Source organism: Protomyctophum bolini (genome assembly GCF_963924005.1).
Source record: "Protomyctophum bolini genome assembly, chromosome: 12".
Lineage (NCBI taxonomy): Eukaryota > Metazoa > Chordata > Actinopteri > Myctophiformes > Myctophidae > Protomyctophum > Protomyctophum bolini.
This window is the reverse complement of record NC_137873.1, coordinates 13,347,084-13,372,244: the sequence shown is the minus strand read 5'-3', so window position 1 is coordinate 13,372,244 and position 25,161 is coordinate 13,347,084. Positions and strand designations below refer to the sequence as shown.

General features: G+C 45.8%; 1 protein-coding gene across 3 annotated transcripts in view; it reads left to right on the top strand.

Moving 5' to 3' along the window:
- The window catches only part of hecw1b (HECT, C2 and WW domain containing E3 ubiquitin protein ligase 1b), a 38,139-nt gene extending 13,972 nt beyond the window's left edge, over positions 1 to 24,167 (top strand). The window contains exons 8-36 of one of the 3 annotated variants that reach the window (XM_080778684.1): positions 221 to 363; positions 521 to 621; positions 1,014 to 1,221; positions 1,433 to 1,727; positions 2,538 to 2,711; positions 3,617 to 3,789; positions 4,325 to 4,440; positions 4,777 to 4,970; positions 5,425 to 5,543; positions 5,714 to 5,841; positions 6,184 to 6,252; positions 7,491 to 7,641; positions 7,814 to 7,965; positions 9,540 to 9,673; positions 10,020 to 10,205; positions 11,339 to 11,473; positions 11,619 to 11,718; positions 13,188 to 13,284; positions 15,736 to 15,819; positions 16,361 to 16,470; positions 16,749 to 16,863; positions 17,194 to 17,307; positions 17,496 to 17,648; positions 17,938 to 18,036; positions 21,091 to 21,220; positions 21,933 to 22,079; positions 22,240 to 22,354; positions 22,779 to 22,977; positions 23,606 to 24,167. In XM_080778684.1, the coding sequence (XP_080634810.1) occupies positions 221 to 363; positions 521 to 621; positions 1,014 to 1,221; positions 1,433 to 1,727; positions 2,538 to 2,711; positions 3,617 to 3,789; positions 4,325 to 4,440; positions 4,777 to 4,970; positions 5,425 to 5,543; positions 5,714 to 5,841; positions 6,184 to 6,252; positions 7,491 to 7,641; positions 7,814 to 7,965; positions 9,540 to 9,673; positions 10,020 to 10,205; positions 11,339 to 11,473; positions 11,619 to 11,718; positions 13,188 to 13,284; positions 15,736 to 15,819; positions 16,361 to 16,470; positions 16,749 to 16,863; positions 17,194 to 17,307; positions 17,496 to 17,648; positions 17,938 to 18,036; positions 21,091 to 21,220; positions 21,933 to 22,079; positions 22,240 to 22,354; positions 22,779 to 22,977; positions 23,606 to 23,717 (4,053 nt within the window). In that variant the 3' untranslated portion in view covers positions 23,718 to 24,167. Of the gene's footprint in view, positions 1 to 220; positions 364 to 520; positions 622 to 1,013; positions 1,222 to 1,432; positions 1,728 to 2,537; positions 2,712 to 3,616; positions 3,790 to 4,324; positions 4,441 to 4,776; positions 4,971 to 5,424; positions 5,544 to 5,713; positions 5,842 to 6,180; positions 6,253 to 7,490; positions 7,642 to 7,813; positions 7,966 to 9,539; positions 9,674 to 10,019; positions 10,206 to 11,338; positions 11,474 to 11,618; positions 11,719 to 13,187; positions 13,285 to 15,735; positions 15,820 to 16,360; positions 16,471 to 16,748; positions 16,864 to 17,193; positions 17,308 to 17,495; positions 17,649 to 17,937; positions 18,037 to 21,090; positions 21,221 to 21,932; positions 22,080 to 22,239; positions 22,355 to 22,778; positions 22,978 to 23,605 lie in introns of all 3 variants that reach the window. The other 2 variants (XM_080778685.1, XM_080778683.1) reach the window with 2 other exon arrangements.
- Positions 24,168 to 25,161: the final 994 nt, after the last annotated feature.

The following is a 25,161-nucleotide window of genomic DNA, read 5'->3' as shown; positions in this document are numbered from 1 at the left end:
ACAGTCACACACACACACACACACACACACACACACACACACACACACACACACACACACACACACACACACACACACACACACACACACACAATACAATATCAGCCAAATACAATTAAGCCATAGGGTTATTTCTTATTTATTAAACATTCAGCACTCAAACATCTGGAGAAAACTCTCTCTCTCTCTCTCTCTCTCGCTCTCTCGCTCTGTCTCCCAGAGGTTCAGTTTCGTGTCTCTTCCCACTGATGTCCTTGAGGTAGAGGTGAAGGATAAGTTTGCTAAAAGTCGTCCCATCATCAAACGCTTCCTGGGTAAACTGTCCATGCCTGTGCAGAGGCTGCTGGAGAAGCACGCCCTCGGGTGAGACCACACGTTGATCTAATGCATGCCAAGGACCTCTACACTGTCTGTATGTGGCTGCGAACCCCCCTGCAAATATACACACGTATTGTATTCAATAAAATTGTAAATATATATATTTTGGAATAAAAACTGTGATAAAATGTGTTCTCTCCAGGGATCGTGTGGTCAGTTATTCTCTGGGTCGCAGGCTGCCAACGGAACACGTCAGTGGTCAGCTGCAATTTCGCTTCGAAATCACCTCCGCCATCCATGCAGGTGCGTGCGTGTGTGCGTGCGCATGTGTGCGTTCATGTGTTCACTGGAGAGAGAGAAGAAAGGAAGTACGACACACTATGTGTCAGTGCCCAGGAGATGCATTTTATAGGCTCAATGCATAGCAGCCATATTAGAAAGAAATACTTAATACTTAAGTATGCTAATTAAGGCTCCATTCTGGTCAATCAGAGCCAGGGTGCAGATGGTGTGTATGTTGGCTCACTGGAAACACTCTGCTACACCAGTGGGTCTCAAAGTGTGGTCCAGGTCGACGACTCACATAACGACTCAGTGTGGTTCAGCCAAGCATGCCGACTTCCTTCTTCTCTCCAACTCTGTAAAGATGACCTTATGAACCATGGACCTGTTCCATTACAATGTGTGTCTTTCAGACGATGAAGACACATCTCTCAGTACCGAGTGTTCCTCAGCTCGCTCCGCCTCCACACCCCACAGAGACACCCAGGCCTCCAGGCCTGCCCACCCAGCTGATGACACCCTCAGCCTGGGTGCAGGCGCCACGTACCTGCCCTTGGACACCGCCCAGCCCGGAGCCTCTGCGGAAATGACTATAGTTTCATACGAAAACCTTTGCGCCAGGTGATAATACTTTTGGAATTTTTTTTTAGCGACATTGATTTCAGACCCGGGAATTGTAGAATCTGTATCAAATATGAATGAATTTGCCATGTTGTGCTGTAATATAGAAAGGTGTGAATTGTAATCAAATTGAATGGTGAGGGCAGTGCCAATGCAGACCTCGCTCTCGTTATAGAGCTTTTACTCTAACAACCCTGCCCTCTTTGCCCAGCGGTATGTCGCCGCATTTAGCGGGGGAAGATGCAGAGCAGAGCTCCGGAGGCGGGGGAGGGGCTTTCCCGGGAGAAGCAGCATCGGGTCTGAATAAGGAGGACGATGATTTTGGCGGAACGTCCAACGGGTCGGGAGGACTGTCTCCTCTCCTCCCCACCCTGGATGAGATGAGCGAGGACGGGAGCAGACACACTCCTTCCACCCCGCAGCCTTTCCTCCTGGAGGAGGAGCAGGAGTGTGCCGTCGGCCTCCAGAGACTAGCGCCGGCAGGTGCGGAGGAGGAGGAGAGGGAGGTAGGCACCTGGTGGAAGAGTAACTCACCACCTTTACTCAGTGGTAGGAAAAAAAGTACTCACAATGTTTTACGTGCTATCTATGAATATAATCGTACCCCCTAGGCTAGGGTACGGCATCAGCCATCAACGAACATGTTCGTACCACCCGTCTAATCCATATATGAAAGCGGTGACCGTCAATTTACCTTTTAGCATTGCTCCGGTTGCTATGGAGCGCCTCCGTCCCCACCAGCTATGGCATTTTTTACATCCAGGCTCCATTAAATCCATTAAAAGCAAGATTTTCAAAGCCCTGTATCTCTAAAGCTTTGAGCGCTGTCCATGGTCAGCCGTCGCACAGCCCGATGATCGTAAATCATTTGTGACTTTGTCTTGCATCGCAAGTTTCTGACGAGAGCTAAGGGGTATGCGCGAATGGTGCTGATCACTGCTCATAACAAAAGCCCCCACCTCACTGATAACCTGGGAATGAAACAAATAATTAAGTATGCGGCCAAATTTAATTCAGGGGTCCTTGAAATTAAAAATGTTTGAGAACCACTGCCCAAGTGCCCAGGGGTCCCTGAATGCCCTGTTGAAGATGCTTGTGATTTCATGAAATAAAGAAACTCAAACTGTATTAAGAGAGTGCGGATATTCCTTTTTTTCCATTGATCTTCAAGAATCTGCACTCATCAGCTACAGAGACTATCAACTTGACTTCCTGAGTAGAGCGCGCCTTCACCTATAACGGTGTTGTTGCCCTGTTGAAGACCCATGGACTAGACCTTACAAGTATAATGACAACTGGCATCATTTCTATTGCAGGAGAACGGCGCCAGGTCGGCAAGGCCCCAGGCGGAGGGCCAGGTCGGCCCCAGGGGGTCCCAGCTCACACTGGCGGACCACCACAGACAAACCGAAGACGTCACAACGAGAGAAGATGGAGAAAAAGAAGCAAGGGAGAGACGGAGAGAGGAGAAGAGTGGAGAGACCCAGGAGGTAGGGACTTCTCACAACGTATCCATGTAGATAGGCTAGGGGAGAAAAAAGCAGCCTTTTCCACAAGCTGATAAAAATGTAAACGCTGATTTGCATAGAAATTACGTTGACATAAAAAACGAATTAATCTATTCGCTTTTCTTGGTGTGAATGGGGCTTTAGTCATAGTCTGTGTAACTTTAGAAGTGTGCAGATACCCTGTATACACTTATACCGTATGTTGGTTTGTTTACTGTTGAGTGAGAAAACTACGGAGCCTAAACAACAAATAAAACAAGGAAATATAATAAAGATGATAACGTGGGTATCTCCCTGCATGGGGGTCCCGAATGATCCAGTTTGGAACCACTGGTGTAAGTGTATACTTGTGCTACTTCCCCACCAGGGGTCTTGGAACCACTGGTGTAAGTGTATACTTGTGCTACTTCCCCACCAGGGGTCTTGGAACCACTGGTGTAAGTGTATATACTTGTGCTACTTCCCCACCAGGGGTCTTGGAACCACTGGTGTAAGTGTATACTTGTGCTACTTCCCCACCAGGGGTCTTGGAACCACTGGTGTAAGTGTATATACTTGTGCTACCGCCCCACCAGGGGTCTTGGAACCACTGGTGTAAGTTTATATACTTGTGCTACTGCCCCACCAGGGGTCTTGGAACCACTGGTGTAAGTGTATATACTTGTGCTACTTCCCCACCAGGGGTCTTAGAACCACTGGTGTAAGTTTATACTTGTGCTACTGCCCCACCAGGGGTCTTGGAACCACTGGTGTAAGTGTATATACTTGTGCTACTGCCCCACCAGGGGTCTTGGAACCACTGGTGTAAGTTTATACTTGTGCTACTGCCCCACCAGGGGTCTTGGAACCACTGGTGTAAGTGTATACTTGTGCTACTGCCCCACCAGGGGTCGGAGGAGAGTAGGAGTCAGAGGGATGGAGCGGTGGACGGAGCAGGGGGAGGGGGGGTCGTCCACATCAGGACCGGCGCTCCCAGGAAGAGAAGCAGACCCTGCTCCCTGCCCGTGTCCCAGCTGGAGACCGTCATCGCCTCGGCGTGCGAGGAGCCAGAGACCCCCAGGTCGGTGCAAAAAGGTCGCCGCTTTGGAAGGGATTAGTTCACCAAACCAGTGTAAAAGTTTGACCGACAAGTTAGATTTCGAGTTGTTGTTTTTTGGTCATCTGAAATGTTTCGGTTTCAGTCTACATGTAGTTTTTGTTGACGAAATCTACAGTTTATTTAAGGGATAGTCATACTACCAGTTTTCGGTGATGAGGTGGTTATGAGGTGCCTCATCACCTAAAAATAGAGTATGAATAGGCCTTAAGTCGACTGGAGTGTATTATTAAAACTAGAGTATGAATAGGCCTTGAGTCGACTGAAGTGTATTATTTTGGCGGGCATCGATGGTGTCATAAATGACTGATTCATACCAGCTGTGTGCCGGCAAGATAGATCAGCTATTTTCTGTAGGAGGAGGAGCAACACGTGTGTAGAAGAAATGTGCCACCACACTAAAAATAAGTTTGAGAAGCACTGGTGTACATTATAATGGTTGTCAAAGATATATGGAGGGAGGGGGGTAGTGACTTGTGTGTGCGTGTGCACTCTCCAGGTCCCACTACATCAGAATCCACCATCTTCTCCACAGCCTGCCCTCCGCCCAGCCTGATGGAACCCCGCTCCACACCAACGGATGGGACCCCTCAATGGACACCAGCGCACATGCAGGTTAGACCACTGTTTCCCAAACAGTGGCTCAGGACTTTTTACCGTTTTAGTTAGGGAAAGAAAATGTGTTCATTTAACATGTGTACCATTAAGTTATTAACAACCTATATGCATGCAAAATGTACACATTTTAATTCTGCTTTAAGTAGCATGTGATGATGGGTCAAACTAGGCCACTTAGGGTTTTTATGATGATTTCATGAGTCCATTGCACAAAAATCACTCCTTGAGCTAAACACGGCAATAGCCGTCATCACAAAAGTGAAGAGGTCATCACATTTGGAAAAGCATTTATTTTCCAGACTGGTCCAAAATCCGGCTAACTGTCTATTCCAGGGCCGGAGGATGTGCTGAGCAGCAGGGATTTGAGTTCACCCGTCGGTGCGTCGGGCAGCTGTGATAACGATGAGAAGCTTGCGGAGCCGCTGAGCCCCTCAGACGCACCCAGACGCACGCTCCCTCGCTCGCTGTCTGTGGAGCGTCTGTCCGACCTGGCACTGCTGCTGGACGAGCAGGGAAGACACCCACAGGTAACTAAATTTAAAGGTCAAAGTCCTACTATTTGTCACATACGTTGCTGTATGCGAAATTCGTTCTCCGCATTTTACCCATCTCTTGGAGTGGTGAGTTCGGAAAGCATTTATTGTGTGGTTCATCTGACCCCCCCAATCCAACCCTTGATGCTGAGTGCCAGGCAGGGAGGCATTGGGTACCATTTTTACAGTCTTTTACAGTCTTTTTACAGTCTTTACTCACCACTTTTACATTTTTTACAGTCAATCCGGTTTAGAAGAGGAAAGTTACCCATTAAAACCGGGAAAGGGTCTGTGTCATTTTAGATTGAGGGGTGGGAAGGGGGAGTCCTTTACACAAAGAAGTTTGAGAACCACTGATTTAGAAGGCATTTGTAGAATCGATCTCTTTCTTTGGGTTAAATTAGCATTTAAACATGTGCATAAAGTTGTAATCATCCTCGTGCCTCAGGGTCAGGTGAGAGGGAGGCGGCGAGGCAGACGCCGTGGTCATGAGGAGGATGATGATGAGGATGATGATGAAGATGAGTGTGCACCGTGCTGCAGTCACTCTTTTTACACTCATAACAGGTCTGTGCACGAACACACACACACACACACACACGCACACAAACTGTACCCTTTCTCCCTCCCTGTCGGCGGGGCAGTGACACACACACACACGTGCACACAAACACGCACACACAAGTATCATTTTAACGTAATCCGCTGTGTGTGTGTGCGTGTGCGTGTGCGTGCAGGTCACATGATGATGAGGATAAAGATGAGGACGATATGGACGGCGACAACGCATCGCCATGGCAACAGGTGACCACGCCCACCCAGGATCAAAGCCCACAGCGCTCACCGCTGACCAATGGCATGGCTCGTAAGTTCCATGATATTTCTATACCTCTCTGACCAATGGCATGGTTCGTAAGTTCCATGATATTTCACATTTTCTATACATCTGACCAATGGCATGGCTCATAAGTTCCCTGATATTTCTATACCTTAATACCTTAATGTGTGTATACAGGTTTGTGTGTAACGTGGTTCTGTGTCAACGGGTTTGTGTAAATTGTGTAACGTGGTTCTGTGGTAACAGGTTTGTGTGTAACATGGTTCTGTGGTAACAGGTTTGTGTGGATACAGGTTTGTGTGTAACAAGTTTGTGAAAAACATGGTTGCATTTCTGTGGTATCAGATATGTCATCTTGTTTTCCAGCAGTTGGTCAGCTTCCTGCCCTGAGGCCACACCCCCATCACTACCCCACCATAGATGAACCTCTACCCTCTAGTAAGACACACACACACACACACACACACACACAGGAGCACAGTTTTTTTCATGAAATGATCTTATTTCTTTGCATTGTAGTGACTCTGACTCGAGTTGACTCGGTGGCGGAGGTGTGCTGAGTCAATGGACTCTATGCACACATAGATACTGATCTGATGCTGTATTATATATATGTGTAGGCTGGCCTGGGAGGCGTGTGTGGACAGTCATGGGATATATATATATATATATATATATCTTTATTTTTATTATTATTATATTTTTTTGTAGGCTGGGAGGCGTGTGTGGACAGTCATCGGATGTATTATATTTGTAGGCTGGGAGGCGTGTGTGGACAGTCATCGGATGTATTATATTTGTAGGCTGAGAGGCGCGTGTGGACAGTCATCGGATGTATTATATTTGTAGGCTGAGAGGCGCGTGTGGACAGTCATCGGGTGTATTATATATATTTGTAGGCTGGGAGGCGCGTGTGGACAGTCATCGGGTGTATTATATATATTTGTAGGCTGGGAGGCGCGTGTGGACAGTCATCGGGGTGTATTATATATATTTGTAGGCTGGGAGGCGTGTGTGGACAGTCATCGGATGTATTATATTTGTAGGATGGGAGGCGTGTGTGGACAGTCATCGGATCTATTATATTTGTAGGATGGGAGGCGTGTGTGGACAGTCATCGGATGTATTATATTTGTAGGCTGGGAGGCGTGTGTGGACAGTCATCGGGGTGTATTATATATATTTGTAGGCTGGGAGGCGTGTGTGGGCAGTCATCGGGTGTATTATATATATTTGTAGGCTGGGAGGCGCGTGTGGACAGTCATCGGATGTATTATATTTGTAGGCTGGGAGGCGCGTGTGGACAGTCATCGGATGTATTATATTTGTAGGCTGGGAGGCGCGTGTGGACAGTCATCGGATGTATTATATTTGTAGGCTGGGAGGCGCGTGTGGACAGTCATCGGGTGTATTATATATATTTGTAGGCTGGGAGGCGCATGTGGACAGTCATCGGGGTGTATTATATATATTTGTAGGCTGGGAGGCGCGTGTGGACAGTCATCGGGTGTATTATATATTTGTAGGCTGGGAGGCGCGTGTGGACAGTCAGCGGGTGTATTATATATATTTGTAGGCTGGGAGGCGCGTGTGGACAGTCAGCGGGTGTATTATATATATTTGTAGGCTGGGAGGCGCGTGTGGACAGTCATCGGGTGTATTATATATATTTGTAGGCTGGGAGGCGCGTGTGGACAGTCATGGGCGGGTGTTCTACGTGGACCACGTCAACAGGACCACCACCTGGCAGAGACCCACCACCGCTGCTACGCCCGACGGCATGAGACGTTCCGGATCTCTCCACCAGATGGAACAACTCAACAGAAGGTTCCCACGAATAGAGCTTATAGTTTAGAATGTTATTTGAACATTGTGTTTATTTAGTTTTAACTTACTTTTTCCAATTTCAGTTGTGTTTTAACTTTTTATTCATTTTAGTGTTTAGTTTTTAGTTCAGTGTGTTAACGGCTTTTGCGTGCTCGTGCGTGTGCGCGTCCAGGTACCAGACCATCCAGCGCACCATGGCCTGTGACGGAGGAGGGGGGGGTGAGGATGAGGAGGGAGCGGATGAAGGTGGGGGACAGAGGGGTGAGGATGGAGAAACCCTGAACAGCAGCGAGACGGACTCTACACCGGAAACAGCCAACACCGGTACGTTGAGGGGGTGGAAACAGCCAACACCGGTACGTTGAGGGGGTGGAAACAGCCAACACCGGTACGTTCAGGGGGTGGAAACAGCCAACACCGGTACGTTCAGGGGGTGGAAACAGCCAACACCGGTACGTTGAGGGGGTGGAAACAGCCAAAACCGGTACGGTGAGGGGGTGGAAAAAGTACTCCTATTCTTTTTTTTATATATTTATCCCACGATTTTGCAACCCAGTTTTTTCACCCAGTGCCAATTATCTAATGTAATCCTGGGCTCTACACTTCCTCTGCCAACCTGGGGGGGCAGCGGACTGACCTCATGCCTCCTTCATGCATGAGGATTCCAAGCTGCTTCTTTTCACCTAGCCTTGGAAACCCAGACGTTTTTATTTCCAGGGAGGAAAAAAAAGTCTGGGTCTGAGTCCACTTCAATTCGGCATAGAGTAGCGCAAACATTGCTCACTGCTGATTTCTGATCGTCTGCACCTTTGTAAAATTGACATACACACGCACACATGTACACACACATACGCTCCTCTCTCTCTCTCTCTCTCTCTCTCTGTCACTCTAAGTAATTAGTCTCATGTCGCGCAGCTGCGCACAGTTTCTCCCGGCGGATCCTGCCGGGAGCTGCCTATGCCATAGAAAGCATAGGTGAGTTCCAGGCTACTTTTCACCTGACGGGGGAATTTCCCTGGCCGGACGTAGCGTGTGGAAGGAACACGTTATTCCGACCAGTTCCTTTCCCCTCCATCAGGCGCCCCGGCTGGCCAGGGGGAGGTAGTTTTAGAGACCAGGATTACTGTATGTTTTTGTGAGGGTACCTACCCTAGGGGACACGGGGAGAACATGCAAACTCCACACGCTATAACAGGCTGTTCTGGAAATATTGGGCATCCAGGGAGTGTGTGTGCAAAGTTTGGCATCGACCGGATTAACGGTGCCGGAGATTAGCTGTTAACGGACAGACGGACGGACAGACACACAGACGGACGGACAGAGGGCAAAACTTACACCCAGGCTCCACCTGGGCATGTCAGCGTCACGTCTATGTCTCCGTCAGGGAATGTTCCCTTTTTAATAATAATCAATGAAGGGTGGCTCCACTGCCCGCGTTGCGTTGCGTGATTAAAATTGCCCCGGTTAGTTTTTTGACGCATGCGACGGAGAAGCAACGCGCCCGGTGGAGCCCCGGCGTTACTGGTGGAGACAATAATTGTAGTGGAGTAAAAGTACAATATTTGGATCTGAGATGTAGTGGAGTAGAAGTAAAAGTATTGGAAATGTAAAGTACAAATACTTAGTTACTTCACCACCACTGGGACTGGGTCGCTAAGTACAAGTATGAAGTCATTGGTCTCGAGTCCCAAGTCACATAATGTCCAAGACCTAAGCTTTTTGTTGTGTGAGGGTCATAGAACTAGTGTATATAATATATACATGTCATAGTTACAGACAGACACACACTCTGTCTGTCTGTCTGTCTGTCTGTTATATTTACATACACATGACTGTGTGTGTGTGTGTGTGTGTGTGTGTGTGTGTGCGTGTGCGTGTGCGTGTGTCTTTGTGTGTAGAGCTTCATGACGAAGGCTCGCCCTCCTCTTCCCCGCAGAGTGTCAGCAGCCAGAAGCAGCATCTTCTCCTCCACAGTCCTGCTGTCAAGTTCATCACCCACCCCGAGTTCTACACCCTGCTGCATGCCAACTATGTGAGACACTCATCCATTAATCCATTCATTCCTCCATTCATCCATCCATTAATTTATTCATCCATTTAGTCATTCATTCATAGATTAATTCGTCCGTTCATCATTCATTCATTGATAGATTAGTTAATTCTGTCTGTCTTTCATTCATTCATTCATTCATTCATTCATTCATTCATTCATTCATTCATTCATTCAACTATGTCAGTGACACACACTCACTCACTCACTCACTCACTATATAAAGCGACATAGGTTTTTTCGGGAAACGGTTGGGACTCAGAAGACATTTGTAGAATAGTTGTCACCTTGCTTTGTGTCGAAGCCTGCTCTCCCATGTCGTCCCTAGGGGGCGTACCGGATGTTCACCAACAGCACGTGTCTTAAACACATGATCCTGAAGATCCGGCGAGACGCCCGGAGCTTTGAACGCTACCAGCACAACCGCGACCTGGTGACCTTCCTCAACCGCTTCTCTGACGCCCAGCTGGAGCTGCCCCGGGGCTGGGAGATCAAGACGGACCCCCAGGGCAAGGTGGGTCTCTGGTTTAGAGGCATGGGACCATATATATATATTATATATAAGAAAGGCTAGATGGTTCACCCACGCTGCTGGCCAATGGAGAGCAACGTCGCTACGTGGCGGCCATCTTACTGCAGTCCTACAGTACAGACAAACAAAAAGCGTTAGCTTAGCGTGTAGCTAACTGAATCAACCCACTGATTGAACTTCATCTCCGCCTGTAATCTAAGTTATTTTTATTGACAACGTGACCGAACCCCGACACCAGCGCTGCAAAAATAGACAGATCTACAAGCTCTCAACGCGTAGCGAACGGCACTGCAAAAACAGGCAGAACGCGATGCCTTGAGAGCTTGTTGCTTGTAGCAACCCGGCCGCAGCAGCTTGTGGGCTCCGCTCCGAGCCTCCGACGGAACGTGCGGGGAGGCAAGGGAGCAAGTTACCCTGGCTGTGCAGCTGCGCTGCAGAAACAGACTGATCTACGAGCTCTCAACGCCTAGCGAACGGAGCTGCAAAAACAGGCAGGACGCGGTGCCTTGAGAGCTTGTAGATCTGGCTTTTTTGCAACCTGCAGTGAGCTGTTCTCACTTTACTTTGGACAGACGATGGGTGATTGAAAAACATTGCTGTGTAATTGACTATAATAGAATGGTAATTACGTCAACAAGTATATTTTCATGGACATTTAAACTCCGTACTCACACACTGGACCGTCCACTCTGTAAACTTTCTCCGACTGACCACAGCCAGCTTGCGCATGTGCATTGATGCCACACAAGCCTTTGACTATTATACCCTTCTAATGTCACTCAAATAAACACAGGTCAAATCAGAACCACAGCCGACACACGCTCGCGTTCTTAGTGAAACAAATACTACTAAACATGAAGATATGTACATAAAATGATCCTAACATCTTAATGCTAAGATAAGAATGTAAACATTGTTTAAAAGTTATTTAGTATAAAGTACTAGACCTCATCTCAACCACAGGTCATCGTCCACCCATAATTAACCAAACAGTGTCCCCCGTGTCCCTGTGCCAGATACATTCCTGGTGGTATTGATACTTTAATTTGATGTATTATTGCATTGTATGAATGATTAAATGTAATATCATGTATTGTATGTACATTCCATTGTAGAATTTCTTTGTGGATCACAACAGCAGAGCGACCACCTTCATCGACCCCCGAATCCCCCTGCAGAACGGCCAGCTGCCAAACCACCTCACACATAAACAACACCTGCTTAGACTACGCAGTTACAGCGCTGGAGAGGTACACACACACACACACACACACACACACACACACACACACACACACACACACACAGACACACACACACAAAACTGGTGGAGCATCTTGACAGTGTGTGTGTGTGTGTGTGTGTGTGTGTGTGTGTGTGTGTGACTCCTCCCAGGCATCGGACGTGTCACGTTCTAGAGGCATGATTTCTCGACCAAGCAACAGCCTAGTAACAGCCATACGTAACCAACACCAGCAAGACAGCGTTCCACAAGGTAACCAAAACTCACATAACACCAGAAAGATAATGTACCAGACGGTAACCCAAACTCACATAACGCCAACAACTGTACAACACTCACACAACGTTTACTCTTAAACCTGTGAGTCATTTGATGAATAGTAAATAGAGCAAAAGGCCACAACTCTGCTGTTCTGCTTTTATACAGAATCTCTTTGCCGGAAATATTGCTTGGGAATGTTTCCCCCAACATAGGGAATGTTTCCCCCAGCATAGGGGAATGTTTCCGCCAGCATAGGGATGTTTCCCCCAGCATAGGGATGTTTCCCCCAGCATAGGGAATGTTTCCCCCAGCATAGGGAATGTTTCCCCCAGCATAGGGAATGTTTCCCCCAGCATAGGGATGTTTCCCCCAGCATAGGGAATGTTTCCCCCAGCATAGGAAATGTTTCCGCCAGCATAGGGAATGTTTCCCCCAGCATAGGGAATGTTTCCCCCAGCATAGGGAATGTTTCCCCCAGCATAGGGAATGTTTCCCCCAGCATAGGGAATGTTTCCGCCAGCATAGGGGAATGTTTCCGCCAGCATAGGGATGTTTCCGCCAGCATAGGGATGTTTCCCCCAGCATAGGGAATGTTTCCCCCAGCATAGGGATGTTTCCCCCAGCATAGGGATGTTTCCGCCAGCATAGGGGTGTTTCCCCCAGCATAGGGAATGTTTCCCCCAGCATAGGGAATGTTTCCCCCAGCATAGGGAATGTTTCCCCCAGCATAGGGAATGTTTCCCCCAGCATAGGGAATGTTTCCCCCAGCATAGGGAATGTTTCCGCCAGCATAGGGGAATGTGTTTCCCCCAGCATAGGGAATGTTTCCCCCAGCATAGGGATGTTTCCCCCAGCATAGGGATGTTTCCGCCAGCATAGGGGTGTTTCCCCCAGCATAGGGAATGTTTCCCCCAGCATAGGGAATGTTTCCGCCAGCATAGGGAATGTTTCCCCCAGCATAGGGGAATGTTTCCCCCAGCATAGGGAATGTTTCCGCCAGCATAGGGAATGTTTCCCCCAGCATAGGGGAATGTTTCCCCCAGCATAGGGAATGTTTCCCCCAGCATAGGGATGTTTCCGCCAGCATAGGGAATGTTTCCCCCAGCATAGGGGTGTTTCCCCCAGCATAGGGAATGTTTCCCCCAGCATAGGGAATGTTTCCCCCAGCATAGGGAATGTTTCCCCCAGCATAGGGAATGTTTCCCCCAGCATAGGGAATGTTTCCCCCAGCATAGGGAATGTTTCCGCCAGCATAGGGAATGTTTCCCCCAGCATAGGGAATGTTTCCCCCAGCATAGGGAATGTTTCCCACAGCATAGGGAATGTTTCCCACAGCATAGGGATGTTTCCCCCAGCATAGGGATGGCTAAATTATAACATAATGTTTAAAACACCAAAAGGGGTTCCCGCCCAAAAGGGCTTAATAGTCAACTGTGTCTCCATTCAATTGTGTCCTCTAGCCTATAATGAGAAGATTGTGGCGTTCCTGCGGCAGCCTGGAATCCTGGACATTCTGACTGAACGTCAGCCTGCTCTGACCAGGAACCACTCCCTCAGGTAGCCTACTGTTGCATTCACCTCACTGACATCACAGCCTAGCATTCACCTGACTGACAGATTACACACCACCTCCTAGCAGTCACCTGACTGATAGCACACCACACCACCTAGCATCAATTAAATTGTTATTCATAGAAAATAATTAAAAAACAATCAAAATTGACCAAAGTGTAGAAAACCGAGTCACAAAGCATACATACTGTAAAGCAGGTGTTCCCAAACTTTTTTGGACCAGGTACCCCTTTTGGGGTAGATATTTTTCCAGGTACCCCCTCATCCTCGCAACACGGATAACAATATATTTACAACCACAAGCAGTGTTTCCTGCAGGAAAAAGCTTTGGCATGGTGCTGGGCACAGGCCGCAATTTTGATTAATTCATTAATTTGATTCATTAATTAATAAGATGAATAGACGTCTAGTAGACGTCTAAATGTAGCCACCATGCCTAAATGTAGACGTCTAAATGTAGACGTCTAAATGTAGCCACCATGCCTAAATGTAGACGTCTAAATGTAGACGTCTAAATGTAGACGTCTACATTTATACAGACGTCTAAATGTAGACGTCTAAATGTATACGTCTAAATGTATACAGGCGTCTAAATGTAGACGTCTAAATGTGTACGTCTTCTCTTATGGGGGTCCCTGGCATATCTTTTCAAATGGGGGTCCACAGGCTAAGTAGTGTCAATTTGGGGGTCCTTGACATGAAAAAGTTTGGGAACCACTGCTTTAAACACTTTAGCACTTTATGAACATGAACAAAATAGATGGGTCCCCCCTGGAACTCCCTCAGGTACCCCTGGGGGTCCCCGGACCCCACTTTGGGAACCACTGCTGTAAAGAAAAAAAGCAATTGTCGTCAGAATACTAGTATCAAAACGATTCTCTTTGGCTTTTTTTGTGTTATCCTTTTACCCCTTATGCTGTTTAGGGGGTTTGTGTATAGAGCAGACCAAGTACAAAGTGAAAGGTCAAGTTTACCAAGTATTCATTTACACAACACTGATGATAACTAGACAACCTCGTAGAGGTCGCAATTTAAAAAAATTGCAGAGTGTGGTTGCCGCAGTGGCTTACATATATACCCCTCCCACTGATATTGCCAGCCTGTTACAGTTTCAAGTCACACCTTAGATCGTGTGTAAGTAATTCGGAGGGGATTTAACCCCCAAAATTCATGTTTTTGCGACAGACGGTTACATTTCTCGCGTTTGCGGCGCCCCCTATGGATGAAAATAGAATTGCTTTTGGAACTCGGTTGAACGAACCACCCCGGACATGTGATTAAAATTTTGGATGGATTGGACATTCCGTTCGTGATTTATGGCATTTTTCGTGATATAGGCCCCTCCTACTAACTTCGGACGACGATTACGGCCGAACGATAAGCACTATCAAAATTCTGAAGTTGGTTTTTTAATCGGATGGGTCCAGAGATCACGTGTGCCGATTTCTGTGACATTTGGACAAAATCTGTAGTGGGAAAAGCAAAAAGTGTGTTTTGGACAAAATTCAAAATGGCGGAAAATCCATCATGGCGGAAATGGGCGTGGCTTATATGGGGAGATGCGTCATGACCCAAGGAATCCAGGGAAAAAATAATTTAGATTTTACGACATACGGTTCAAGAGTTATGAGCCAAAAGGTAAAGTGGGCTGTTATAGCGCCACCATGAGGCCGACCTAAAAAAATATAGTTTTAATTAATTTTAGTGATAATTAGGAAATATTCCTCCAAGTTTTGTAACTATATTGCTTACAGTCTCAGAGGAAAAAATACTTGAATGTGATTTTTTGCATTTTTCCATTGAAGTCAATGGGATAATTTAATTCACTAATAAATTCATATCAATTAAACTATACAACATTTCTCTTAGCAAAGTACACGCCATCGATTCCCGATTTTTCCGGTCAATTTGACATATGGCTCAAGTGCGTACAAAACTGAGGGAGGAGTAGTGCGTCAAAATAAAGACTAGTGGAATAATAATATTAAGAAGTGGAATAAAGTGTTACAGTTACAAGAGTCTGGTTGCCCTGTTAGGGCAACCAGACTCTGTGGTTGCCCTGTTAGGGCAACCACACTAATTAGTGCTGTCGAACAAGTCTATGCAACTATCTATGGAATCTATAAAATAGTTTAATCTGCAACACAATGTTATAGAACATGTAGTGGGGGTCTCTACTTCATCTTTCTCTCTCAGCTCCTTGGTCTGAAAAGAAAAAGTAATTCAAAAATAATTACAGACTGCTGAATTCAGTTATTGACCAATCGGAATCAAGCATTCAACCAAGCCGTGCAATATAACTGTGTTTGGAGGGATTAGTGCTCTTTCGGAGTGTGATGAACTTTTTTGTGTGTGCGTGCATGTGTGTGCATTATTGCGCTGTTTGTGATTGTGCATGTGTGTATGTGCGTGCCATGCGTATGTGTGTGCGTGCAGAGAGAAGATCCACTATATCAGGACAGAGGGAACCCAGCGGCTGGAGAAGATGTCTTGTGATGCTGACCTGGTCATGTTACTCAGGTGGGTGTGGTCATGTTACTCAGGTGGGTGTGGTCATGTTACTCAGGTGGGTGTGGTCATGTTACTCAGGTGGGTGTGGTCATGTTACTCAGGTGGGTGTGGTCATGTTACTCAGGTGGGTGTGGTCATGTTACTCAGGTGGGTGTGGTCATGTTACTCAGGTGGGTGTGGGGTTCACTCTACATTCATTCATCTGCAACATCAACACCTGTACAATGGCCCCCTGTGTGCTTGGGGCAGGAAGGTGTCCTTCAAATTAAGCTAGTTGAGAATCACTAGAAGAGGTGTGGATTATTCTAGGTAGAAGATCTTTCTTTTCCTCCCTGCCCTCATACAGCAGGTTCCAAATGGACCTTTACAGGTCTGTAACACTGAGAGTGGACAAATGGACCTTTACAGGTCTGTAACACTGAGAGTGGACAAATGGACCCGTAAGGGTTATGATGGTACTTGAACGTAAAATGTTTGAGATCCACTGGTACTGTAATTGTATAGCGGACGTGAAGTGAGGAGGACATCATGTGATGCGTGTATGTTTCAGTTTATTTGAGGAGGACATCATGTCGTACGTCCCTCTATCCGTCCATCCTGGCATCACCTTCTCTCCTCGCTGCTCTCCAGGTTCCTCTCCACACAGCTCTCCAGGTAAAGGTGCGTGCTCTACTGACACCCTGCACCTACAGTACATGACAGACACACATTGTGGCTCATTTCCAATATGATGGGTAACCCAAAACCTTCTAGAATCTGAAACTAAGTGTTAAGTGTTAAACACTCCTGTGACACTGCTGAGGTGAACCTTACTGTATGTGTGCAATTTAGGTTTCTCTGGTGTGACAGTGAGGTATTTTTTTTTGGCGGATGTGTGTGTGCGTGCGTGTGTGTGCGTGTGTGTGCGTGCGTGCATACATGTGTGCGTGCGTGTACAGGTACACAAAGGGCCAGGGCGCCAGCCCCCTACAGACGAGACTTTGAGGCCAAATTACGAAACTTCTACAGGAAGCTGGAGGCCAAAGGTTACGGACAAGGACCTGGGAAGATCAAGTAAGACTATGTGGGGAATGCTAAATGAGTTAAAAGGGGTTAAATGTAAAATTATTGCTGGCTCTTATATTGAAAAATAAACAAACAACCATGTAAACATACAATGGTAAATACACATTGTTTGGTATCAACACTGTAGCACTTGTACCCTTGCACCCTTCGAAACTTATAAGTTATCACTTTTAGTTTTAACCCTTCAACTCAAGTTGTTCTGTTCCAGTTCAATCACAAAAAAACGTTAAGATGTTTGTGCTTACAGTTTGGTGTGGTTGTAATATTATTTATAATGGTGTCAGGATGGTGGTAGTAATATTATGCGTGTGCTTCCAGGTTGGTGGTGCGTAGGGACAATCTTCTAGAGGGGACCTTCAACCAGGTGATTGCCTACTCACGTAAAGAACTGCAGAGGAACAAACTGTACATCACCTTCACGGGAGAGGAGGGGTAAATAACATTTACTCACCTGGTTTGCAGACAGTTATTTGAGATATTTCCTATTTTCACTTGGTCCCGGGCAAAACGTCAATTTTCTCTCTCAGGTCTTGAGCTAAAAGGTTTGTCACCACACACTGTCACCTTTATCAGTTGTTCCCACTGTGTGTGTGTGCGTGCATGTGTGCGTGTCTCTGCAGGCTAGACTACAGCGGCCCGTCCCGAGAGTTCTTCTTCTTGTTGTCTCAGGAGTTGTTCAATCCGTACTACGGCCTGTTTGAGTACTCGGCCAACGACACCTACACTGTCCAGATCAGCCCCATGTCTGCCTTCGTGGAAAACCACCTGGAATGGTGCGATTATAGTTCCAATATACTAGCTAAAGAACGGCATAGTATGTAACTTTGTAACTGTGTTTATAACAAAAAACATTGTTTAATTTATAATTTGATAGTATTGAATAGAGGATAAAATAAATGTAGTTGTTAAAAATACATGATTTTTGTAAGATAAATAATAGTTGTTTCAGTCATTTGAAAGTAAAATTGTTTAAAAAAACGTTCAGTGAATCATTATGTGCCTAATTAATCACAACCGGTGTGTGTGTGTGTGTGTGTGTGTGTGTGTGTGTGTGTGTGTTAGGTTCCGTTTCAGTGGTCGTATTCTGGGATTGGCTCTGATCCATCAGTACCTGCTGGATGCATTCTTCACCAGGCCTTTCTATAAGGCACTGCTCAGACTGTAAGCGTGCACGCACGCACACACACACACACACACACACACACACACACACACACACACACACACACATGCACACACGTACGTCGTATGCAAAACCACACCGTTTGCACACATCTCACCATGCACAACACCAACAGCATGCCTGTCCAGACATCAACCACTACTTTGCATTCATACAACTGTCATATTTACAGTACAATACCCATTTATATGAAATAACACATTCTTGCGCAAGCTCAACAGCGACTTTAATTTTCAATTACGCAACTTTAATTTTCAATTACGCGACTTTAATTTTCAATTACGCGACTTTAATTTTCAATTACGCGACTTTAATTTTCAATTACGCGACTTTAATTTTCAATTACGCGACTTTAATTTTCAATTACGCAACTTTAATTTTCAATTACGCGACTTTAATTTGCCAAAATAATTTGCCCCCCAAAATAATTTGCCCCCCAAAATTATTTGCCAAAATTATTTGCCAAAATTATTTGCCAAAATTATTTGCCAAAATTATTTAACTTAACTTTAATTTTCAATTACGCGACTTTGTTGTCAGCGTCAAAATCGTCATGTTGGCGTCTACTTACGCCTCATGTTGGCGTCTACTTACGCCAACTGCGTTCACTTAATGAGGCCAGTCCTTCACAGTGACACACGCGTTACATGAACCACGCGACCGGGATGGTTTCTTACCCCTTAATGTCGTGAATTCACAGGGCCCTTCTAAGCCTGTCTACTGCAGGATCGCGTGTTGATTTTAATGTACAGGATTATATAGGTCACCACTTTTGGTATGACACTCTGTTTCTGTTTACATTGCGTTGTCAACACGAGCTGAGTTGACAAAGATTGACAGATTTCGGAGAAGACTGATAGGCTTACCATACGTCCTCTTTTGCCCGGACAAATCCTCTTTTGGGGGAAATTCCTTCAAATGTCCAGGGTTTTACACATATCTGTACGCTCACAGACCATTCAGACCAATGTGTATTACAATGCACGTTCAATGGTTCGTAGTGGAAAAACACTGTGGGAGGTGGACTTTCAGCCCGAACCCCGGAATGTGTATTATTCATAACTGCATGCACGCTGACAGCATGGTCTGCTCCGCTGTCTGCGGATAGACTGTTGTGTTGTCTGCTCTCCGTGAGGAAAGCTTGAATTGCAAAAGAACTCTCATCATTGACATGCAGAAAAAGTAGGCTATTGTTTTCTTAGCTTTGTGACTGACCAATGAGATGCAGATTGTATTGTCTGCAAAGGAACTATGTGTCTGTCACAAATAAAAGTTCTGTCTTGCAAGCCCATGTCAACAACACAGACAAGGCAGCTGTGCGCGAGGCGAGTCCTTCTGCAAATTAAATTGACCGAATATTAATTTGTACAACCAAGCAAAGCATAAGATATGATGGTTTGGAGAATAGGCAGGTCTCTCTTTTTATAAGAGATAAACCATTGCATACAGGTTCTCAAACTTTTTAATTTCAAGGACCCCCATAACTCTGAGAGTAAAACCAAATGGACCCATTTGGAGTCCCATTTGATTCCATTTGTAAAGTATCAGAGTTAAAAGTTATAAAAGGGTCCATTTGGTTCCATTTGTACACTCTCAAAGTTACAGACCAGTAAGGGTCCATTTGGGTCCATGTGTACACTCTCAGAGTTACAGACCTGTAAGGGTCCATTTGGTTCCATTTGTACACTCTCAGAGTTACAGACCTGTAAGGGTCCATTTGGTTCCATTTGTACACTCAGAGTTACAGACCTGTAAGGGTCCATGTGTTACACTCTCAGTTACAGACCTATAATGGGTCCATTTGGAACCCCGTCAAGGAACCATGAGGGTCCCTGGATCACACCTTTGAGAGCCACTGCTTTAAATAAATACGTAACTAATATACAGCATATTTGATGAAATTTAGGAGCATAACCTTTTTTGTTATAGATTATTTTGCAATCTGAATTGCAATTAATTCAAACAGAACCGTGCATGCACGACACATGCACACGCACAATGTGCACATGCACGCGCGCATGTGTCCTCTTTTTGGTCATTCAGAATATGGTAACCCTATCAGATAGTTTATCCTTTAGTAATTAGGCTGTGGAAGTATTCACACTACTTTTGGATTTATTGGGATTGGCAATTTGGGGAAAGGAGGAGGAGGAGGTGATCAAGCAGCTCCACAAGACCACAACAGTAGGCTCGAGGCTGCATTTCACACTACTTTTGGATTTGCAGGCCCGGCGCCACGGGGGACAAAGGAGGTGTTTTCCCCCCTAAATCAACCTCTTTGCCCCCTTAGATCAAAAGTGGAAAAAACTCTATAGTTACAGACAAAACAATGGTACATTTCCAGGCATTCAATTAAATTCCATTGCTTGAAAGGAAGGAAGTAAGGATGAATCAGCATCTTAATGATCTCCCATCTAGAACTGGAAAAACAACATTCCTCACCTATAGGCCATCCAACATTTTTGAAAAATCGAAGAACGACTGACATAGAAACATAGCTTTTTCAGAAAACTGTCGGGATGTAGAAGACCTTTCTAGAATCTGATCTCAGGTCAGAATGGGCTAAGGCAACCGGCCGGTTCCATGTGCTAGGTGCCCCTTTTTTCCACTTGAGCACCTGCCCCTCTAAATGTCTGTGCACGCCACTGCCGTTCCTCTTTATGTTGAGAAACCGCAGCTCAGCGAATAGCCTACAATATAGCTGCAGCCTGCTGCTGCTAATATAAATATCACCTTCCTCCTGATATGATTATGAATGAATGTTTCGGTTGTCTCGATGCGGGGCCCCGCGGCTGATTGGGGCGGTTGGATCGATGCTTTTTGTAATGAATGTATCAAATTAAACTCTCAGCGAGATCCTGAACACACACGTACACACACGTATGGACACACAAACACACATACAGACACACACACGCACGCACGTGGGCACACACACGTGGGCACGCACACACACTACATTACACTAACGCACACTTGTGAGGACAGTGTCATTTTAAGAACATTTATAAACTAAATTTGTGTGCATGCAGAGCGACAGATCTCAGTGACCTGGAGTACCTGGATGAGGAGTTCCACCAGTCCCTGCAGTGGATGAAGGACAACGACATCACTGACGTCCTTGAGCTGACCTTCACTGTCAACGAGGAGGTGTTTGGACAGGTCAGTGCACTGTCTCTCTATGTCAGCTGTGTACTCATGGAACCAAATGGACCCTTAGGGCCGATTCATACTCCTATTTTAGAGCCGAATAAAAGTCGTTTCGGCGCTGTAGAGCCTACAATTTGACGTCATTTGAGGTTCGGGGGGGCGGGTACCGTCCTAAAGTCGGCTCTTCGGTGCTACTGAAAATTTCTGACGAGCCGAAATCATTTCGGCACTACAGCGCCGAAATGGGAGTATGTATCGGCCCTTACGGGTCTGTAACTCTGACAGTGTACACAATGGATTCAAATGGACCCTTACAGTTCTCTAATTCTGAGAGTGTACACATGGAACTATGGTTCCATTTGTACACTCTCAGAGTTACACACCCGTAAGGGGCCATTTGGAACCCCCTCAAGGAACCATTAGTGTACCTGGACCACACTTTTGAGACCCACTGGTGTAGCAGAGTGTTTCCAGTCAGCCAATATTATGCAATATCAATATCAGCCCATATGGGCAGATACTGTATGTTTTATCTAGGTGAAAGATGCATCTTGTAGATGTAGGTGACATATGTTTTGTCTTCCAGGTGACAGATGTTTTGTCTTCCAGGTGACAGATGTGTTGTCTTCCAGGTGACAGATGTGTTGTCTTCCAGGTGACAGATGTTTTGTCCTCCAGGTGACAGATGTTTTGTCTCTTAGGTGACCGATGTGTTGTCTTCCAGGTGACAGAGAGAGAGCTGAAGGGGGGCGGGGCCAACATCAACGTAACAGAGAAGAACAAGAAGGAGTACATCGACCGGATGGTCAAATGGAGAGTGGAGAGGGGTGTGGTCCAGCAGACCGAGGCACTGGTCAGGGGCTTCTATGAGGTACGTGTGTGTGCAATTTTGTAATTTTTCTTTGAAAGGAATTCAGGCCATTCTTAAAATGGCCTTCCAACATGTTTGTTGATGTGTGTGTGTGTGTGTGTGTGTGTGTGTGTGTGTGTGTGTGTGTGTGTTAACATGTGTTCATGTGTGTGTTGTCCAGGTGATTGACAGCAGGATGGTTTCAGTGTTCGACGCCAGGGAGTTGGAGCTGGTCATCGCCGGCACCGCCGAGATCGACCTGACCGACTGGAGGAACAACACAGAGTATCGAGGAGGTCTGTCTGTCTCATAGACAGTACAATGTATGGACAGGGGAGCCCCATTGGTTTCTACAAACTGTTTTGAAGCTACTTTTTCTTTGAATTGAAATCCGCCATCTTTGAACTTCCGGTCCCGAAATGAAATTACTGCTATTGGCAACCACAGCGAGGGCGGGTCTTCACTCGGCAGAACCAGTAGAATTTTTTCAGCGCTTCTTCAGCGTTTTTTTATTTATTCTTTGATTTCTGTATTTATTTATGACATTGTTTTGAAAAATGTTAGTTTATTATTATTATTTTTTAATTATTTATTTTCTCTCTTTAAAAAAAATCTTTTAAAACTATATATATTTGTGAGACAGAAAAATTGGTTTGCAACACACATATGGGTCCCAACCCAGTGTTTGGGAAATTCTATAGAATATATTGTTGTACACAGGTTACCATGACGGCCACATCGTGATCCGCTGGTTCTGGATGGCGGTGGAGCGCTTCAACAACGAGCAGCGGCTGAGGCTCCTCCAGTTTGTGACGGGGACGTCCAGCGTTCCCTACGATGGCTTCAGTGCTCTACGAGGGTCCAACGGACTGCGGCGCTTCTGCATAGAGAAGTGGGGAAAGACCACCGCACTACCCAGGTCAGATTATTGTGGGGTAAAGAAAGTCAGTAACAAAGTGTGACAGTGTTTCAATGTTGTCGAAACCAGGGCCGGATATAGGAATGGGTACGGCGCTGACTTGACTACCCCATAAAACATGATGGCATGCAAAAATCCTACATTTATTCAAATTATAGGGCTTACATTTAAAACTATGTTAAAACACTATGCTACTAACTGACTACAACATGTCACAACCAAACCATTTCATCATCCAAAAATGTAAAAGCTCACAGCATTTTGAGAGTTTGGTAGAAACAATACCAACAGATTGTGTTCTTGGTGGTGTATGCTGTACGTTGGTTAGACATACTGTACCAACAGTCCTACAGTCGTGAGTCCGACAACACTGTCGCTCCCGACATGCATGTTGGGTTACTTAAAACTAACTTGGGGCGGGTTAAAAATCACCTGTGGCGGGTTAAAAATCACACGTGGCTTCCGCCAAAGAAAACACTGAAGAAATCGTTTCATGAACCTATAGTATCGTGAAAGAAAACGTGAAAGAAAACACTGTGAACACTGTGTGTGTGTGTGTGTGTGTGTGTGTGTGTGTGTGTGTGTGTGTGTGTGTGTGTGTGTGTGTGTGTGTGTGTGTGCTTTTTAGGGCTCACACGTGTTTCAATCGTCTGGACCTGCCTCCCTATCCATCCTACACCATGCTGTATGACAAACTGCTCACCGCCGTGGAAGAGACCAGTACCTTTGGACTGGAGTAGAATCTTCACACACACACACAAAACTGTCACGCGAAATTGTATCAGTGAGTTGTCCTGAAATAAAACAAATTGTGCTGAACTGATGTGAGCAAAGCAAAGCTTTGTGTCCCCTAAACCAGGGTCACAGTACTGGTCCGCAGGGTGGCATGCAGAGTCACAGGCACAGCACATTCTCCATGTGAATAGTCACTGTGATGGAGCTGCACTACCAAACCACACAGGGTCAATGCTAGTCCACTCTTACTCTCACTTGCTGGAAGTAGCCAGTCAGCTTGACTGAAGATGTTTTCTTATTGCATTTTGTTTGCGTTGCACCTCAAGACAGTTGTACATTCAGAATGTCCATTCTTCACAAAAGACGTGACAAACCTGTAAATCACGGCTTCTCCAGATTGAGACCTGAATTTCGCATGAAGTCGAGACACAATATTAAACACCAACCTTGAGAAAGTCTTGTTTGTCTGTGATGCTGAGCGACTTACCAACCCAGGGAGTGTATGAGATTGCTGGGGTGTTGCAGGGGCTGTGTGTGTGATTGCTGGGGTGTTGCAGGGGCTGTGTGTGTGATTGCTGGGGTGTTGCAGCTGTTACTCAGTACTAGGGACTTTAAGCAATGACTGTTTTCAGGACGGCTCCACTAGGCGGAAGTACGGCTATGACACAATCGCCATAGCTGTCAAAATCGTTAAGCAAACAGCCGTCGGCGACGGGTTCTTTCGTTCCGATGGTGACGCGTCTATGCAGCATGTGTCAAACATAAACACAGATATTGCTTAATTCTTACATGCGCTGGACATGATCAGCAGTGGAAAGAGGAAGGTGCTGGAGCAATCTGTATTATTCTAAAACCGTTTTAATAAACATTGTTAATATGGTGTTAGTATTATTTTTTCATTCAGAGCATGCCAACACATTACACAGCATAAGAGAGGTGATGGAGCAATCGGTGTAAATGTATGACAGCTATAATTTCAATAAACATGGTTATGACATGACGTTGTAGACACTACGTGTAAGTGTAGGTTATGCCGTAGTAGAAAGGGCTGCGACGGCAAGCAGGTTTATGTATCGAGCACTGATCCATTTCCGGTTGCCGGAGCGGACAGCCGTAGCCGTCGTTGCTTAAAGTCCCTATTGTCAAAGGATGGATGATTCAATGGATGACGCAACATGTCAATGACAGTGAAACCTTAGAGCAGTTTAACATTCAACAAGAAGTCATAGTTGAGCCACTTAAACCCTAGTATATATGGTTGAACAGAGTCCCTCAGTGGAGCTTGTTGAGCTGCACTTTCATGTGAAAAGCCAGTAATGTCACTCCATATTGGGGTTTAAAATGTTGAAGGCAGGGTAACCGATAATGAAAAATTCTGGATGCAAATAATATGTAAAACAGCCCTTATGATATGACTTGGCATTGTCATAGAGGAGAAAATGGGTGTTT